Raw genomic sequence first — 20,630 nt, forward strand, 5'->3', positions numbered from 1 at the left:
ACTGCAGGTTGATTTAAAGGCTGCAGGGCGCAAAACTTTTTTGTTTGTACACAATGACAAGACTTCTGATTGGCTGTTGGAGAGGGACAGCTGTGGTGTGGGGGTTGCTGGTGGTGATCCAATCATTGTGTGACGAACTCAGCTGAAACACTGGATAAAAGCTCCTGATTGTGTTTGTTAGTCTGTCCTGTCTAGTGGTCACAGAAGAATTTCTTCTTACTCAGCATAATCCAGTTCAGTTATGTTTTATTTATTTTGAATCACAACAAAAGTTACCTCAACGCACTTTAAATTTTAAGGTAAAGACCTCACAATAAAACAGAGAAAAGCCTAACCATCAGATGACCCCCTATGAAAAAGCACTTGGTGACAGGAAAAACTCCCTTTTAACAGCAAGAAACCTGCAGCAGATCCAGGCTCAGGAAACCGATCATACTGTGGAAAAGAACAACAATAAATTTATTAAAATATGAGACCTCTTGCCTCAGTGAGATTTACCTACCTTTATACATGTGAAATAACATTTTTTAAAATTAATAATAACTAGTGATTAAATGCAAACTGGTGTATAAACACATAGAGACTGAAGAAAAACACTCAGTGAATCACAGGAAGTCTCCAGCAGCCTACACCTATTTTAGTGTAACTAAGACATTGAGGATCACCTTAGCCAGTCTGATCTATAAGCTTTATAAATAAAAAATATTAAAAATTAAAAGAAGAAAAGCTTAGAGCTTAATCTTAAAAGTAGAGAGGGTGTCTGTCTCCCAAATCCAAACTGGGAGCTGGCTCCAATGAGGGGGGGCAAGTCTCTGCCTCAAGTTCTACTTTTAAATACCCTAGGATGCCCCAGCATGAATGCACACAAGCACATTTATAACCCATGCATGGCTGCAAACTGTCAAGAAGTACAAACCAACACTAAATTGTTTGCAATTATTTCTGTTTATAAAATGTTTTTGTTTGTCACACCAGATGGCAAAATGCAGTTCAGTCCCCACGAGCTGTGATTAAGTGGTCTGTGAAGCTAAGTTGGGAGACTAGCTTGAAGGAGATTTTAAATTTAAATCAGGTACGGTTTTGCTTTTTTGCAGGCCTATTCTAAGACTGAATGTAAAAAGATGGCGGTAGCCACATGTTTGGTGACAAGGAGCACACAATAAAACAATAAAACACTCAGCCTCAAGCTGAGTGTTTTATTGTCGGTATCTTGATGTCTTGAAAGCAGAACTGATGAGTTGGGGGTTGATCTGACAGTGAAACCTCATGTTAGTAACAAGCTTGGCCTACCGTGAATTACACCCTGCCATCCTTCGTCAAAAAAGAGAACATTATCTTGTTATTTCTTTAGCTGACATTGGAAAAACAGGAACTTTTCTCTCATGTAATTGTTTATCTAATAGTTAATTACTTTAGTGTAGTATGAATGGCTGTGTGTGGGGGGGGGGGGGGGGGGTAGTGAGGGGCAGTCTTTATCAATTGGAAACGTTGGAAAACTTATACAAATACAGTTACATTTCTGAAAACTATGCACTCCTTCACATTTTCTGAAGCTGTCCAGGGGACTGGATTAGAGTCTTTGCTAAACTGGGGGCAGCATTCTGGCTCCCAGGCCTTGTATTTGACCCCCCTGCCTGGGGCTCTGCTTTTCTCATGGACATTATCTATTCTGCTTTCCTGGGTGTTCAGCTAGTCTGTTCTTTACATCACTTTCACTTTCCCAGTACTGACATCACTGCCTGCCTCCTCCCCGTCTCCGCCTCATCCGAGTTGGTCAGAGCTACATCAATCTTCAGCTTCCAGCTTCATCTTCACCACCACCAGTGTCTAGACTCGGAAGAGTCCTGTCCTAAATCCTATCACCACTGGGATTCTGTTCTTCCATGATGGATCATCAGAGTCTGATCACTAAATGTGTTAATTTATTTCTTTTTCTCAATAAATCATGTCCAGTTCTTCCGAATGATCTCTCCTCATTGAACCTCTTTCAGAAGCCTGAGGAGGCACTTCTGTTTTGGCTTTACTTTTCAGAAAATGGAGCCCATGCTCATTTTTAATATGCAACCTGTACTTGAGTTAGTTGTATTGCATTAGTTGTATTTTGGTGAGAAATCTTCACAAATACACTTCAAGTGGACCAGTAAGAGAGGACCACACATGTAATTTCCTGTTCACTCAGGAACTCTGCTAGAGAAACTGTGGGTAATGGACCTTGCACTGCAAGATCAGAATAGTAATGATAAAGAAGGAACGATTCGCACTCCTCATATGACTTTTCCCGATCAGTCTGGTGACCTTTGAGCCCCTCTTCTCTAAACTTGAGTCTGTCACTGACCGGTAGGCATTTTGAGTTACACCTCTGATAAACTGAAGCAAGTGAGCACAATACAGAGCACCAAAATGAAGGAAATACACTGAACCTTCGTGTCCATTCGTTTTATATACAACACACACCATTCACTGACCATGTCAAACATGTGGAAAGTTTCCATATGGAAATGTTAAGCCTATAATTCTTAAGCTGTCCAAGAACATTGCCCTGAAGTGTAGAGAAACTAGACACAAGGCTGTTCCATTTTGCAAGTAAAGGTGTGGTCCAGATGAGGGTGATGTGCAACGGCTGACCAACATGCAAAGTGATGGTGCACGCCAGTGTCTGGGATTGGCTGGAGGGAGGGCCCCACCTTTGCGCTACTTCCTAATAGCCCAGGAGGTTCACCTGAGGCTTGTGGAAGGACACCCGCTGAGCTCTCACAGGTGTGGTTCTGCAGGGGAACAAGAGGGGAACATCTATTTCAGCCATGCAGGAGGGACAAGACACACCTCTGGTGAGTATCTAAATTGCAGCTCATTTCTTTTCTCTTCTTCTTCCTTTTGTTGTCTTTTTTTGTCTGAAAAGCATCATCTCACACACGTTAAGACATGTAATGATGACCACTGGATCACCATTGTGTGTCTGTGTGTGTGTCTCAAGCTACATTAAGATACACTAGTTAATAATAAAGTAGATAATTAAGGTTTTAAAGTCAAACAACAGATCAGAGAACAAAAAGTTAAAATAGCTCAAATTTGAATCTTCAGATTTTACATTTTAGGGTTTTTTTTAAAAACAGAATATATTTATTAGCCATTCACCAAATCACTAAACTTGGTGAAATGGCAAAGTGTGAGGAAAAAAGGTGCTAAAAATATTGCTTATGGAACATTATTGTTAGTTTAAATGACAACAAATGCATAAGCATTTAAAAGAGGCCCCACATATGAGCCCTAACAAAGTTCATTTAAATACTAGACTTCAAGCTAGAAGTGCGTGTGTGTGTGTGTGTGTGTGTGTGTGTGTGTGTGTGTGTGTGTGTGTGTGTGTGTGTGTGTGTGTGTGTGCATGGAAGAGTGTGTGTGTCCTTGAGATACCCACTCCAGCACACATACACACAGCTGCTTGTCCTTTCCTCTACCTTTGCATGTAAATCGTCCTGTTTGCATGCCCAGTAGTCTTCTCCCTCCCAGACCCAGACCTGTAGTCAAATAAAAGCCTCCACAACAAGCTGCTCTCTCCCATTAAAACAGATGGCTGAACACAAATTGACTCGCCGCCTGTATATTAACCATTGAACCACAGTTGCTTTAAAACGCATGTTCTTTACTCAAAGTAAATGGGGAGGCTACTGCTGTCGGTCACAGGAATTTGCACTACTATTATTTTTTTGTTTGTTTTAATCGTCTTTCACAAAGCTGCTCAAGCGCCCATGCAAATAAGGCTGGCTGATAAAAGTGTCTGTTTACTGAGGCAAATGGGTAATCTTATCAATATTAAATGAGCCTTCTTTCTGAGCTCAGTGTATTTTGGTTCCTATGAAAAGACTCATCCCGAGATAAACTGAACTGTAAAACAATAGCTCCGTATAAAGAAGGTCACGATGTCAAAAGCAGATCCCCTCCCCATTTTTCTCAAGGTTCTTTCCAGGTTAGGTTTTTCCAGGTGCCTTAAAGAATTTGCCACAATTTTTTCTGCTGATTTATGCTGTCTTAGTTGCATATTCCTCTTCATATAATCCCAGACTGACTCCATGATGCTAAGATCAGGGCTCTGTGTCTACCATGCCATCTGTCGCAAGACTCCTTGTTCTTCTAGCTCAAAACAGTCTGTTATGAGGCTTTAAGTATGTTTGGTGCTGTTGTAATGCTGCACAATAAATGCTGGTCTGATCTGATGCATTGACTGATGTACACAGTCCTAAATATCTAAAGCACCTAAAATTTTGCACAGGGCTAGCAAATGTCCTCATTTCACAACTTATAAGGGGGCTTACATTTAGAGGTTCAGATGCATGTCTGTTTCCCTGCTTCGTGCATACCAGCAAAAAAGAGGGTTTTGTGCATTTGTAGTTCAAACATGGGGCACGAAGCACTTTGCATATGAAGCGAGAATGAAAATTCTGCCAGCTTTGCATTGACCACATGTACTTCTAAGAAGCTTTCCGTCTGTAGAGCCAGCGGTGAGTGAGTCATAATGGATTTATCGTTAAAGCGAGCTAATATCTGGGTATTCATTTGTTTACAGGGGACGCTGCAACCACAGACGCGATGCCTGCAATGTGGGGACACGCTGGAGTGGTCAGAGGAACATGGGTGTGTGTGTGTTTGTGTGTGCAGCACTCTGAAACAAGAGAAACTTTTTTTTTCTTCTACAGTAGAATTATCGGCTCTGACAGAAGCTTTTTTCTCAAACGAGTGTTCAGAAGCATTCGTGATGAGGACGTCATCATCAGAGCAGCTGAAAAGGCCAACGCTTAAGAGGCCTCACGGGCAAGAGTGCCACAGGATGAAACCATTTGCACTGGACTAACAAACATTAACTAAATCCAAGTACAGTTTTCTTTTTAAATTATTCATGAGAGCCGGTCCATTCCTGGCTGTGGAGAAATGAATGCTTTCTCCGATATTAAATAAGAAGAAAAGCACAGAGCTACATTTTTCATTTAGCTAATACTGGACGAAGCAGATAAACCATAAAGCATTTAAATCATCTAAATGAGTTCATTTAATGAAATAACCTCCCAATTTTTTATTCCATCTATGCATCTTGATCAAATTAAAAAAAAATGGTACTGCAGGAAGCTTCAACCCTGTCTGGAAATATTAGGCTTCTACTCAAGTGAAAATTAAAGTGAGAGTTAATGGAATAGCATTAATTACTGATTTCAGTCCACTTATGTTAAAAAAAAAAAAAAAGGAAAAATGCTATGGGGTGGCTGTAGCTCAGGTGGTAGAGCAGGTCACCTCGGAAGGTTGGTGGTTCGATTCCTGGCTTCCCCTAGTCTGCATGCCAAATATCCTTGGGCAAGATACTAACCCCAAATTGCTCTCCGATGCATCCATCGGAGTATGAATGTGTGTGAATGTTAGCTAAAGAAAAAAAAAAGCACTTAGACAAATGTGCTTGTGTAAATGGGTGAATGCACAAGTTGTATAAAGCGCTTTGAGTGCTCAGAAGAGTAGAAAAGCACTATATAAGAACCAGTCCATTTACCATATGGGAAAGAAAACAAAAAGAGTGTATGTTAGGGATATTTAAAATATCGTTAATAATCAATTCAATGTACAAAAAAATAGAAATGAGTGTGGTACATATGGAGAATTTCCATAATATAATATTATGTCTGATCAGAATCGGAATCATTGTTATTTGGCAAAGTTTGTGCATACAAACATGGAATGCATACAAAAAGAAAGAAAGAAATAGGCAATATATATAAATATGCAAATATACACAAGAAAAACACAAGTTGCAGAAAGCCTTTAGAAACTATACAAAATGCAGCAAACTACAAATGGGCAGCAATGATAAATATAAATAGGCTGAACACAGTGCAACCTGGATGAATCTTAGATATGAATTTTAATAGTGCTTTAATGTCAACGTTAAGGTGTTTTTGTTGAACTTTGACAAGCTTTTTTTTATATTAAAAAAATACATAAACACACACGGTAATAAGAAGCAAACCAAATCAGCAAAGAGAACAGTGTAACAGCCTTGGCAGGTGAAATTAACTGTCCTTTTGTAATTGCAACAGCACAGAAAAGTGTTGCTGCATGTTTATGAGGAGCTTTGTGGGCAGGATAGTCTAGATAAAAATGGAATCTGATTCTTTTTCATACCTTTTCTGTGCTGCAGAAGACTGATGCATATAACAATTTCACACTTTTTTGCTGTCAGTGTCCTGCTGGGCTGTTCCTGCTGCTCTACAGTAGATGAGACTCTAGAGAATGTAGCCAGAAGACTCGGCAGCAGAATGAAGAAAGAGAAGAGCCACTGGGCAGCTGGCAGAGTTGGTGACATTGACTTTCTCGGTCCGACTAAAACGAGAGGAAAGGTGAGACTGGATGTCATAATGAGTAAGGAAAGTAACATAACAAGAGTGTGCAGTTCAACCGGTATACTGACGCATCACTTTCCCCCTTGCCTTCAATCAGTTTGTGAGGGTGCGCAGCAACACAGACCCAGTGCTGATCTACCAGATGCTGACAGAAGAGTGGGGTCTTGCTCCTCCACACCTGGTGGTTGCAGTAGTGGGAGGCGATGAGGTGGCTCAGATGAGGCCCTGGCTTAGGGACACACTGAGAAAGGGACTTGTGAAGGCTGCACAAAGCACAGGTTATAATCAAGGGTACAAACTGGCCCTGGCTTTTGAAATCAAAGAAATGGAATCTTTTTAGGCTGCTATACTGGCAAGAGAGTGCCTTTTATTTGATATATAAAGTGTTGTTTTTTTCTGTGATATTATGTGGTTTTCATTAATAAATGATATGATTAATTTCAGAATAACTAGCTTTATGATTATATTGGCAGCTACAATAGTTTAATATGCAATCTTGGATCCAACTTTCCAGTTTGATACTCATCAGAATTACAACTTTGCAGAGAGATCATGTAAAATTAGACATCAAACGTTCAAAACCTCTTATGTACATATACAACTGCATTGCTGTTCTCTAGGGGCATGGATTTTGACTAATGGCCTTCGCTTTGGCATCACCAAGCACTTAGGCCAGGCGGTACGAGATCACTCCTTGGCCAGCACCTCTTCTAAAGTTCGTGTTGTGGCCATTGGCATTGCTCCCTGGAACATGATCCACAACCGAGAGGCACTACTCACAGCCAAGGTTCCTGTTCACACAAAGGGAGCACAAGGCCAATATTAGTATCCTCCATGAACTAATATTTACATCTCTCGTGTTAATGTGTTGTCGCTGTCCTCTTTCCTGCTGGGTATCCCTTCATATTTTCTTAAGGTTGATGAACCCGCACTATACAAGCCTCAAGACCTGCCCCATGGATCAGTGTATTCCCTGGACAGTCACCACTCTCACTTTGTTCTGGTTGAGGAAGATCCCAACAGACCTGGAGCCACCAGTGAAATGAGGGTGAAGCTGCTCAAGCATATCTCTCTTCAGCGCACAGGTTACGGAGGTAAAAATCTTTTAGGTCATTGCTGGGAACCAATCTTTGACTTAAGCAGTATGCCGTATGTTAACGTTGCTTCATTAAAAGTTTATATCATTCCTTTACATGTACCTATGTAAAAATGACACTGGAATGTACTTACGAGAATTCATTGTGACAAATGGTAGCTTTTATGGATTTCAATTATGGATGCATTTTGGCATTGTTTCATTGTGGTGTTGCACATAGTACATGTGGCTGCTTCATATATAAATAGCTTCTTTTTTTTTAAAACAAAAAAGGAAAAAAAAAGCATATTCATATTTTATGATGTTTATGAATTCTTGAATTACTTCACAAGCACAATAGCAGTGAATCTAATGGAGTCTATTTTTACCATTTTAATTGTAAATTAAAAATTTCATTGTAATTGTAAATTGTAAAGCATTTTGTGACTTTTGTTCTTGAAAAGAACTATATAAATAAGCTTTACTTAATTGCTTACTTACTACTTTCACTGCATATTCAAAAGTAGCCTGTTTCCATAAATAGTGTTTCAGTCATTTTCAGGTCATTTTCCTTTTTGGGTTTCCAAAGCTGTTCACATTTAATATCAGAGCAAAAATAAAAACAACATTTGGTTCAACTATCCACAACTTAGAGACAAAGGGAACACATCACAGAGATATTTTTACACACAGAGCATGCACAACCAATGTAGGTAACACTTCCTGTTAGTGAACCTCTTATATTTAACTTGCTTTAGCCTGCCCAGAGCTACTAATGCTACCCCTGTAAGCTTCTTTGCAACCCACCATCACCCCAGCTTCTCCTTTTTCTGCATTTCATTCTGTGAATATTCTTCTAGGTGCAGGAAGTTTTGAGATCCCTGTTCTGTGTCTCTTGGTCCACGGAGAACCCAGGATCCTAAAAGTAAGCTTTTTTTTTTTCATTGTGCTACATTAGCTTCTCAAGAACTTTAAAGGCGAAACCACGAAGAGACCCTCTGAAAGGCAGATTTGTTTTGTCATTCAAATGTGCACATTCTCAGTTTGAACGCTGGCTAAGGCTTGAAAATTAGGCCCTGAGTCAAATTTTGGTGGTGCCATCTCCTGAGGCAGCAGGCCAAAGCCAGACTGAGAAACAAATTCTTTCTGTTTTCACAAAACTAATCTCTTCAACCAAAAAGCCCATCAAAGTCACCAATGCATTTGCATAAATAGAGCCATTACTGAGGAGATTATAGACTACAGCTTACACTGAGAAATATAATTCTTGTTGATGTTTAGTTGGGAAGTTATCATCTTTAAAAAAAAATCATATCAACTGAAAATTCATCAGAACACTGTGTCCCTTCTTGCAGAGAATGTATAAAGGCATTGGCAATTCGACACCATGGCTGATCCTGGCAGGCTCTGGAGGTGTGGCTGACATCCTTGTCACACTGATGAATAGGGGCTGCTGGGATACGGACAGTGTTCATGAGCTGCTGCTGGACACCTTTCCAAATGCCCACCACAGCACAGACATCAGTAACTGGGTCAAGCTGGTAAGAGCGATGTGCACAGCGTGGAGCAGGCACATATACAGATATGCACATCACAAGACTTGAACATTGGCAGAAAAATAGGGCACACTGGGGAAGATTGTGAAGGAAGCTAATGTAGGATTTTCATCATTATCGTCAACATTTGTATGTGATGACCTAATTAAGAACACAAGGAGGGAAGGCAAGACAACAATTTCGTAACATATTTTTTTCTGAGCTGATACACATAATAAAGGTACTTTGTATACAACACATTAAATTCTCTTTAATAAATTGCATCACTCAAATGATATTTCCATAATTACTGACTGTCGCCCTGACAATCAGATTCAGAAGATACTTGATCACGAGCATCTTCTCACTGTCCATGACCCGGAACAAGAGAGCTCTGAGCTGGATACAGTCATTCTCAAAGCTCTAGTCAAAGGTAAAATATTTTTCTTGTGAGAGATATGTTTAAGAAACTTGCAATTTCCTAAGGCTGCACAATTACAGGTTTCCTGACATGACAGTTGCAATAAGAAAGAGCTTTGACATTTTGAGCGCTTGATAGATTGTAAATCTGTTGACATTTTGTGTGTGTGTGTGTGTGTGTGTGTGTGTGTGTGCGTGTGTGTGTGTGTGTGTGTGTGTGTGTGTGTGTGTTTATCAGCTTGCAAGAGCCAAAGTCAAGAAGCCCAAGACTTTCTGGATGAGCTGAAGCTGGCAGTGGCCTGGAACAGAGTGGACATTGCAAAGAGTGACATTTTTAATGGAGATGTGGAGTGGAAGGTGAGACAAAAGGATCTGATCAAGGTTTGACAAATTTTGGTAATTAACCTCCTAGGACCGGCCGTCCACATATGTGGACATCACATTTTGGGTTATTTAGACCAAAATACTCAATTCTGCTCTACATGGGCCTGATATCCACTTATGAGGACATTATACTGCTACTGTTCTATCAAAATTTAAAATGAATATCCTCATATGTGGCTCTCACTTTTCTTAAAAACAAAAATGAGGTAAAAAAAAAAAAAATCTGGTAATTCTTTGTTTTTACATTCATCGGGCCCCAATATGCCCAAATATCAAAGAGAAATTAAAAATGCATGTCGTGGAAGAGTTCGGGTCTTAGGAGGTTAAACCTGGCGTGCCTGCTAAAGCAACATTAAAAGGGAGTGGGAATTTTTCGAGTACAATCAGTGAGAGTCTGGGCTATTTAAGGTAATTAAAACAAAAGCTAGCCCAGTTGTGAATATGCTAGTATTCTAATATGCTCACAATGATATCAATAATATATTTCATCAGATATAATATTTTTCATTATCACTATTATAGCCAAATGTGCTGGTTTCATAGTCTGTATATAAAAGATGGATGCAGCTAGCGTGACATTGCCCACTGATTTGTGGACTTCTATTTTGAAGGCTGAAGCCTGACATTTTGGCAGTTGCCATGTTTTGCTGACATGAGATGTCATGACTGAAAAGTGGAGACTGAGTGAGAAACCCATGATAACTGCACATAGACAGGCAGCAACAGTCCGAATTATACCCTGCTTTGTCATCTATTTTTGTCTAAATAAAAGCAAAATGTACAAACTGCGCACCATTCTCTGCTAGATATGATTTAAAAGTAGTGAATGACACCATGAAATCATCATTATAGTGTTCACTGAGATCATAAATAAAGTGGAAAGTTGGGTTGTTTTTTATACATCTTTATACAATCTGACCTCTTTTTGCAACCAGCCCACGCCCTCTACTGGCCGTTAGGAAGAAGGCAGGATTTGAAAGAATTTAAGAACCAAAGAAAAAAGTTTTGACACACTTCTATGCTGGAATTCAAACCTAGAGGCTATGTCCACCTTTTTTGTAGAGGCTGTTATCATTTTGATATATTAGCCTGCTAACATAGCCTAATTAATAGATGTTAGCAATTAACACCAACCTCAAAGCACCAGCTGTGCCAGTAGGATTCACCTTCAGAGGATCATGGATGTGTGTGCAAAATTACACAGCAGACCACCTAATAGCTACCCTCTTAGACCTCTACAGAGCATGTTTTTAAAGCTGTTTAGCATGTGCAATTTGCAATATTCACATTTGGATTAAATCTGCAAGAAAGGGATTTATTGAATAGTATTATAGTAATAACAATAAGAGTACCAATCAAGACTGGTAAGGCTCTTCATAATAACAGAAAAGAATATTTTTACAGCTGTGAAGAAGAGAGGTCATGAGTGAGTCACTGTAATAAGTCTACTGATCTTTGCAGGCTTGCGATCTTGAAGAGGTGATGATGGATGCACTGATCAATGACAAGCCAGACTTTGTACGCCTTTTCGTGGACAATGGCGTGAACCTGGGAGAGTTCCTTACCTATGGCCGTCTTCAGGAGCTTTACTGGTCTGTCTCAGAGAAAAGCCTTCTTCACAACCTGCTCCTCAAAAAGTACGAGGAGAAGCAGCTTCTGCTCGGAGCTGCCAGGACACATGGTCCACCCGGGCACCATCCTTCCGAGCAAGGAGACCGAAAACCCCGCTTCACCCTCTATGAGGTCGCCAAAGTGCTGAAAGACTTTCTCCACGACTCTTGTAAAGGCTTTTACCAGAAGACTCCCACGGTAGGTGATGTACTCTTCTTTGAAAGTTCCAAACAAGCAATATGTTGTCTGTGTTAGGTTTCTCATCCCTTTTGGTCTGCCAACTTAAAATGAAGCAGTGTCTCTGTGAAACCACATAAAGGTTTGCATTCATCTATGAGATGTGAGCAGCGAGTGAGAGAGTTTACCTCTAACCTACTCAGGCAGCTATATTCGCAACATTTAAGCACCTGAAAGATGCAATGAACCAGAAAATATATAGACTTTGTGGTAAACTGACTTCCCGGAAGACAGTGAATCTTTAATGGAGACTTTAATAGCAACTCATCCTACCTACACTAATAGCAGAAAAAAACATCAAATCTACCCAATAAAGCCAAAGTGCTCTTTTCAGGGCAGCCAGCCCTTTTGTTACTCCTATCACATCATCATTTTTTTCTCTCTAACTGCAGCAAAAAAGAGATGGATCATCGTGGAAAATCACACCTGCTGCTGCACTCTAAAAATCCCTATATTTTCTCTAATTATGCTGTCAGGTTTTGTGCTACTCACTGTTGTAAGGCTGGTTGTCTCAAAGAAAAACACAGCCACAGTCAAATGTTTTCTTGGCTGAAGGTCTGCTTGGCTAAATTCATTACATATTCCAGTTGACAACCAAGCAGCTATGACTTCTTTACAGCGGAGCGAGGGAAATTGGTTTTGCGGTAAAAGGACTGTCGTAGATTGACTTATGTAAGCACTGCCTGTTCTGTAAACTGTGGGCGGCTGCCTCATCTACTATACATATTAAATACATTAAGCGTTCTCTCTGTGTGCTCCAGGAGAAGCCAGCAAAGGGTCGACTGTTCCACACCCAGAAGAATCTGGCTGAGTTAGAGGAGCGCTGCGAGCATCCTTGGCGAGATCTCTTCCTCTGGGCGGCCCTTCAGAACCGGCAGCAGATGGCTAACTACTTTTGGGCCATGGTCAGTCTTGTCAGCTTCTTTAGTCGGTTGAGCTACAGCTCGTACTATCTCAGCACTGTGCGGCTCGATAAATAACTAAATGTGCCTGGCTTTGGAAAATTCTACTCAAAGCAAAGTGAAGTGAGCAGAATTATGCTGTGATAGTTTGCGTTCTGCTTTGGGTGTGATGAGCGATGCGGGCCAGCCCAGTGCAGGTGTAGGTCAGTCCTGCCATATGAAAATGTCACTCGAGATTAAAAAAAAAAAAAAAGAGCCCGGCAAACGGCGTATTTATCAAGAACTGAGGTGAACTAAAAAGCTATCTTATCTCCAAGAACATTATTCAAATGAAGGTCAGGCTGCTTGCTGAGGCAGCCAACCAGCGGTGAGCCAGCGCATGCGTGTCTAACGTCCTGATGAAGGTAATGAGACATATAGGCCGACAAGGGATTGATGTCCCACGAATAGTTTAAATGACACTCATCAATGATAATTGCTCTTTGTTTTCAACGTCTTTTCAAAGCACCTTTCATTTCTTTATTGCCATTCCCTGAACTGAGGCAACCAATTGTTGTAATCTCACACGCGGTCATCATTATGTGCTCTTTTCCAACGTCTTATATTTCAAACATTATCTGAAATTATGGTAATTGCGTTCAGTGTGTGCCCATCCCCCACCTCTAGCGCCTCAGCACTCAGGCTCTGGCCTGGACTCTGGCATTCGTAATTTGATTGTTTGAAGTATTTCCCACGTTGAAGGCGACAATTATTCTTGCAGGCTAGCAAAATCTCACATATTTATTATGTGCATATACAGTATGTCGACCCAGGAGCGTGAAGAAAATGCAGCATAATCAACACAAATCATTGATCCTTTAAACAAAAATGGGAAGAGCCCTCTGCTGCAATATGCTGCTCTTCCTCACAGTCCAGTGCATGAGTATTAGCATTACTGGTGACTTTAAACGGACCATAGATCTGCTTGTAAGCATGAATATCTCTTGAACATCTCATAAATATGTCTTTTCGTTAACCCTGGACTGATGTTCCATCCAGCATCTACCCAGCCTTCCAACCATTATACTCCAAGCTATCAGAGCCCTAGTTGGATAAGTGGTTAAGAAAAGAGTGAATCTGGCTGTTATCTATATGTAATACTTGCTTTCCTTGTCTTCCCAAGACCTGTAAGAAGTTAGAAAATGTCCATTTTTATATGTACAACAGACAGGTTTATAATGTCAGCTATATATAGATATGTTGTAAAGAATCTTTCAGTTCATGAAACATTCAGGGGAACTATCTAGCCACACTGTGAAAACAGTCATTCTTTATTTATACTTTACACAATCCATGCAGTTCATATACAACCTAAAGCAAGCAGCTTCCTTCTGGGTTATTCAATAGATCAAACTACAGAGACTGAAAATAAAACAACCATTCAAATATGCCTTACATTCAAGGTCAGATGGTTAAAGCCCTTCAAGAGCCTGCTATCATACCCAAACTGGCTGACTAGTTATTTTGGCCGATAACAACGGTGTCGCACGACATGTAAGGAAGTGCCTTTGAATGCAGGCTTTAGAAATCACATGGGGGAAAAAACCTACAAGTTGTATCTGTAGTAGCCCCATGCACACAATAGAAGCATTTAGATGCAAAAGATGCAGCTCTCAAAAATTCAAATCCCCCTTTCAGACCCATTTCTTGGATACAGCTCTCTTGAAATCTTTCAGGGCCCTGAGGCGGTTGCGGCAGCCCTGGCGGGTTGTAAGATTCTGAAAGAGATGGCACGACTGGAATCTGAGGCTGAGTCCGCACGTAGCATGAAGGAGGCCAAGTATGAGCAGTTTGCCCTTGGTGAGTACATAAACTGTTTAATGACAGGAGCTGATAATGCAATGGTCAAACATAGCAAGAGGTAAAACCTCTAACTTCAAGCCAGCAGTGTTTTGCTTTGCTTTTTTTTTGTTATCCACAAGCACAAACAGATTCCACTTGAGGGACTAAAATATAAATCTGGATGTAATCTAACTGAGTGGTTGACACTGTGTAACTACTGTTCTTATTGTGGCAGATGTCTTTGGAGAGTGTTACTCCAACAGTGAAGACAGGGCTTATGCTTTGTTAGTGAGGAGAACACACTGCTGGAGCAAATCTACAGTCCTTAACTTGGCAACTGAGGCAGATGCCAAATCCTTCTTTGCCCACGACGGAGTTCAGGTGACAAGAAGACACATGCGGTGCTCCGTTTTAAAATTTATACGTTTCATCCTACAGATTAAGTATTGGGAAGCCGACAGATAAGTCTGGTTCTTTGCCACCATCTCTGCTGATATACTGGGTTTCCATAGCAGTTATTAAACATTTCCCTCTGCACTGTATGCCATTAGATACTTAGAAGCCACTTTATGCACAGTTTTGTCTAAATATGCCTCCAACAGATGCCCTTGCTATTAGAAAGTCATCAGTGAGAGTTAATTGGTATTCAGTGTCAGTAGGGAAGGTTAGCACATGGGAATGATATATTTTATTCATAGCACACAGTCGGAATTACCTTTTTAATGGGATGCCGTTAATTACAATCCAGTACATGTGTAATGTTTCAAGAGAAAGTGGGTTTCCCTGGTCTCAGGCAAAGTAGCTGCTGGTTAATGAAATGGTTCGACTGGGGGAGAAGCATTTTGATTTTGATTTTTTTTTCTGTCTGTCTATCTGAGATAACTCCACATATGTTTCTTCTGTGAATATGGGCTCCAAGCTGCAAAGTAGAAATTTTGTAAGGCCTCTGGTGCCCCCTTGTGGTAACCTGAATTTACACACTCTGCTAGTTTGCCAATGTTGTATGAGAAACTGATTCTGTTCTGCAGGCTCTGCTCACAAAGATTTGGTGGGGGTCTATGAAAACAGACACAGCCATCTCCAAACTCGTGGCGTCTTTCTTCTGTGCACCGCTCATATGGACCAACCTCATAAAGTTCAGGTGATCAGTCTGTTGATGAACTCCACCTTTTGTCTTTGCCATGCTGATGAGCTCTGTGTCACTCGGTTGTGTGCATTATTTGGGTTTTGGGGTTTTCTTTTCAGTGATGAAGAACTTGACAATCGTAATGCTGGCAAGCAGTTTGTGGAGCTGGACAGTCTGGACACAGAAAAGGCTTTACTTCTAAGCGATGATGATGATGACCCTCTGTGAGTTTGCTCTCTTGTTTAATTTAGAGTTCATAGACTTCAGCGTGAGTGCACACTGATCTGCTTTTTGCCAAAATGATTAAGCTAAAAATGTAATTTCAGTTGTTGTTTATATTTTCTATTCAGCAAGACTGTTTTTTGTGACAACAAATTAGCTACTTAATGTTTTCTTTCCATTTTTGATTATTTGCTTTTAATTCGATTTACTTTGAGTTCGTTTCCAGAGTGGATTTTCTTGTTTCAGTTGGTTTTTACTGTTTTAAAAATCTTTATTACTTCAAGCGTTAGGTCTACACTTTTTAATTTTTACTATATGAAGGGTAATTTGTCAGAGGCAAAATTTAAGGAAAGTCAGTACAGGTATTGCATTAAAAGCACTTAACTATTTGAATGCTGTTGACTTACAGACTTGTAGACATCCAGAGTGTCGATACACAGATCCATCAATGCTTCACAATGTTTGTTTGTTTTTTCACATCTAATTGTGGTTTTGTTTTTAGTTTAGTTTTAGTTATCTATAATAACCTTGGTGCTAAAACCCTATAAACACAAATGAGCTGCAGTGTGAATAATAATGCGAATAAAACACTTCCTGATGCCCGTCATACCATCTCAGACTTATAACATCAGTAAACATGTTTGAATTTTAGAATCCTGGCTGTTAATCTCCATTTACATGATTATATCTATAGTTAGATATAGATTTGTCTTTACATATTAATGTGGTGTCTTTTTTTTCCAGGGACTCTTCACCTGGAGGTCAAGCAGATCAGAGCTGCGCCTCTGTTTGGTGGCGTTTCTTACTGCGTCGCTGGCGTCGCTTTTGGAGCGCTCCTGTAACGGTGTTCCTCGGCAATGTCATCATGTATTTTGCTTTCCTCTGCCTCTTCACTTACGTGCTGCTGCTAGACTTCCGCCCGCCGCCGCCTCTTGGCCCTGGAGCGCCAGAGATAATGCTCTACTTCTGGGTCTTCACAATGGTGCTGGAGGAACTTCGACAGGTGATCATCTAATCATGCTGGCACCTATATGATGCCAAGAATCAGCATCTTTCTCTCTAGGCAGCGTGACACCTTTTTCGAAGCAGTGGCATTTCTATTAGACGTGTTAGGCTCTGACACATCTGAGTAGGAGGTGATGTGAATCGCTACAGTGAGCTCATTGTCTCAGGGGTTTTAAGCCTTTCGCCTCTTTAGTGAGCCAGGTCAGACAAGCATGATCCCTTATTGCACCGATCCCACTGAGCTCTCTTCCCTTGGGCACAAAAATGCCCAGATGACAAAGTCCTTCACCACTCTATTTTTCAATGTGTAATTCAGACAGAATTATGGTAGAGATTTCCAAAATAAGAACCACACTGCTGCAGGCAACTCTGGCATGCTACCATGCCCAGCAGGGCCCCTGTGCATTCAAAAGGATGGCTCTAAGGTGCATGCCTTTTCCTAAATGAAGATAACGCCACAGGGGCCTTGTTATCATACTTTTTTACAAAAAAAAAAAAAAACTTCAACAGCCTAGTTCTACCAGCTTTTTAATAAACGAGTAGTCCCAGTCTGCTCCCTCTCATAGAGTTATGCCAGTAGTGCATTTTGCTCATTTTACCATCTTTTACTGCAGATTTATTAAAATAATTAATTGCTGAGTGTAAGCTAGGTTTACCTTAAGTGTTTAAATCTACAGCTTGTACCTGGGGACAGTTGAAAGTATTTGGATGTCATGTAGACATCTGTCGAATGGCACTCAAAGCTTTCGCACAGCAGACTGTGACTTTGTGAAAGCACACATGCTGCCCTCAGCTTATTGACAAACCAACTGCGCCATCAAGGGACCAAGCAGTGGTTCTTAAGGCACGTTCAGGTAACCTGTTCAAGTCACAGGAGAAAAGTCAACCTCACACTCTAAGTATAAAAGACATTTGACAGGACTCACCATTTGGTTGCACTGAAGGTCCCCTCTAAAGCAGCAGAGCTGTGGGGACTGCTGTGCAATGCCACACATTTAGGCATCAAGCTGATGCCAGGTAAAAGACCACTATTAATGATACAAATACCAATGCTTTTAAACTACAAAGGCAGCCTGTGTAGGGGAAAGCAGTCTATCATGATTTATGACATGAATCATCATCAATTTGAAAATTCTGAACACATTTTAATGAGCACTAAATCACTGTGATTAGTATTTTCCACAATAATTAGCTAACACAACAAAACACACCTTTCAGCTTTTCAGAGTGAAATATCGATCTGATACCAATACCAGCGTTGGTATCAGTGCTATTGATTTTGGGATCGACCTTTAGCTGTGGGCCCTGGAGGTGTGTTTGAATGTCGTTCTAGTATTTGATCTGAAAGAAGTCAAGACAGGCTCAGATTTTCTGATGAACAGTTTTACAAAAATATTCACATGTAAAAAAAAAAGATATATCTCTTTATTAATCTTTATGACAACAGAGCTTCTTCACTGATGAAGAGATGAGCATCTTAAAGAAGTTTAAACTCTACGTGGAGGACAACTGGAACAAGTGTGACATGGTTGCCATCTCACTCTTTGTTGTTGGGGTCTCCTGCAGGTAAATCTAAATCTAATGTGAGCACTTAGGCTTTAGTATGTGTCGTGGTGATGATTGTGGCTAAAGCATCAAAATAAGTAAGCAAGTGGTTAAATGAATGAATGGCTGAATGCAAAAAAAGAAAAGTGTTGCTACAGGGTGTGATTTATTTTTTTTCTCTCAGGATGGTGAATGACACCTACGAGGCGGGAAGGACAGTTCTGGCCATTGATTTCATGGTGTTTACTCTGCGTCTCATCCATATCTTTGCCATTCACAAGCAGCTGGGACCCAAGATCATCATTGTGGAAAGAATGGTGACCAAAACAAAATCATGACTTTAAGTTGTGCTCTTGCTAATAGAAGAAGACGCCTAAAAAGAAGATTAAGACGGAGATCTTTTGCTCTCTCTCTCTCTTTTTTTTTTTTAAACAGATGAAGGATGTCTTCTTCTTCCTGTTTTTCTTGTGTGTCTGGCTCATTGCATACGGAGTTGCCACCCAGGCTCTCCTCCACCCCAATGACCAAAGGATTGACTGGGTGTTTCGCAGAGCGCTGTATCGTCCCTACCTGCACATTTTTGGCCAGATCCCTTTGGAGGAGATAGACAGTACGATACATCCTTTAACTGTTTATCTGTTTGTGAAAAAATGCAAAATACTTTGCCAAGATGTGTAATTAATGTTTTGCTTATGCTTGCCATTGGGGTTGTAATCTGTTTGCCCTAGATTTTTTTGTTCCCCCCCTTCTAATCTTATCGTATCTTGTCCTTACATCTAATGGAGCGCAGCTGCTCGCATGCCTGAAATGAACTGCACCGATGACTCAGACGAGATTATCGAGGGCCTGCGGCCACCATGTCCCAACGTCTATGCCAACTGGCTGGTCATCCTGCTGCTGGTTATCTACCTCCTCGTCACCAATGTCCTGCTGATGAACCTCCTCATTGCCATGTTCAGGTCAGGGGATGAGAATCCAGGAAAACGTGCATACATTTGCCCGTCTGATCACATGAGATGAGCCAGTGGCTTATTGAAATTATAAAATTAAAAAGAAAAACACACATACACAAACTGGTTTACTTGCTTCTTCCCCCATTTGCAGCTACACATTCCAGGTAGTGCAAGGCAACACAGATATCTTCTGGAAGTTCCAAAGATATAACCTGATCGTGGAATACCACAGCCGTCCAGCACTGGCCCCACCCTTCATCATCATCAGCCACCTCTCTCAGCTCTTCCTCAGCCTAATTAAGCAGCCTGAGTCCAAGCAGGAACGTCTTGGTATGAAGGCTCTATATACACTTTTCCATTAGGGGCTATTAAGCCGTTATTTGAAACAGACATTGAAAGAGTCCTCTGCGGCTTAGGTGGCTAAACAAAAACCAAATCAAACACAGGCAAACACATGGCGGGCTTATCTTTGTCTCTCACCCACCAAGTGGAACTTTTTTAGGTTAATTGGTTACTCACTTCCTTGCTTTTGTGTGTTGCCAGAGAGGGAGTTGCCGGCGGGGCTGGACCAGAGGCTGATAACATGGGAGACTGTGCAGAAAGAGAATTACCTGGCCAAAGTAGAGCGTCAGCACTGGGAAAGCAGCGAGGAGAGACTCAAGAGCACCTCCTCAAAGTAACGGTCACTTCATAATTCTTTTGCAAAAGTTTGCATGCTATTCTCAAAGCAATTAAGTTAGAAACTCTTGTAGTACCTGCACAGCACCAATCTGTGTCTCTTAAGGTTAAAATGTTCTAAATGACTTTGTTTGGGATCAAGGGTTCAAAGCTTGCTGAAGACTGTCGGTGGATTTAAGGACCAAGAGAGACGACTGGCATCCATGGAAAGTCAGGTAAACGGTATACTGAGCTCAATAGCACCATCCAGGGATGCATTTTCCCAAATCTATTTCAAGTTTAAAGTCTAGTGCAGAAGTAGTTTATAAGTTAAAAATAGTGACCTCTGACCTTTTTTTTCTCCAGGTCAGATATTGCGGAGAGGTGCTGTCCTGGATGGCTGAGTGCTTTGCTCAGAGCACACTCAAATGTGGGAAGGACGCGCCGAGAGTTCCGAGTGAGTCAAAAATCAGCGAGAAGAATGACAGTAATTATGCAAAAAGATTCAAACACAGTGCTTTGTGCCTTTTCGATGTAGTCCAAGCAATAATATGTCATTCTCTAGCGTCTCTTGCAGGCGACAAGACAGATGGCGCCGCTGCAGATGCATCTCAAAGTCAAACAGCGAATGAAGCGAAGCAAGAAGAAAAAACAAAACCGGGACATCCAGGATATGGGGCCAACAAAAAATTTCCTTACATTGATGAATAAAAGTGATAATGGCTGCATACAGACAGCTGAAGAATATTGAGAGAGATGA

General features: G+C 40.8%; 1 protein-coding gene across 2 annotated transcripts; it reads left to right on the plus strand.

The window, feature by feature from the left end:
- The first annotated feature begins 2,737 nt into the window (after window positions 1–2,737).
- On the plus strand, window positions 2,738–20,587 carry trpm5 (transient receptor potential cation channel, subfamily M, member 5). 2 transcript variants are annotated; one of them, XM_023152570.3, is made up of 26 exons: window positions 2,738–2,828; window positions 4,562–4,629; window positions 6,218–6,374; window positions 6,475–6,655; window positions 6,998–7,164; window positions 7,294–7,471; window positions 8,313–8,377; window positions 8,808–8,993; window positions 9,321–9,420; window positions 9,646–9,764; window positions 11,253–11,600; window positions 12,401–12,544; window positions 14,257–14,380; window positions 14,598–14,743; window positions 15,391–15,503; window positions 15,608–15,712; window positions 16,455–16,713; window positions 18,163–18,281; window positions 18,445–18,577; window positions 18,696–18,870; window positions 19,051–19,219; window positions 19,365–19,543; window positions 19,757–19,889; window positions 20,034–20,106; window positions 20,237–20,327; window positions 20,436–20,587. In XM_023152570.3, the coding sequence occupies exons 1-26, from the start codon at window positions 2,802–2,804 to the stop codon at window positions 20,579–20,581; spliced, it is 3,705 nt and encodes a 1,234-aa protein (XP_023008338.1). In that variant the 5' UTR covers window positions 2,738–2,801; the 3' UTR covers window positions 20,582–20,587. The 2 variants fall into 2 exon arrangements, with proteins under 2 accessions (XP_023008338.1, XP_076741185.1); XM_076885070.1 differs by having other exon boundaries at window positions 20,237–20,587.
- The last annotated feature ends 43 nt before the right edge of the window (window positions 20,588–20,630 follow it).

Source organism: Maylandia zebra, linkage group LG1 (genome assembly GCF_041146795.1).
Source record: "Maylandia zebra isolate NMK-2024a linkage group LG1, Mzebra_GT3a, whole genome shotgun sequence".
Classification (NCBI taxonomy): Eukaryota; Metazoa; Chordata; class Actinopteri; order Cichliformes; family Cichlidae; genus Maylandia; species Maylandia zebra.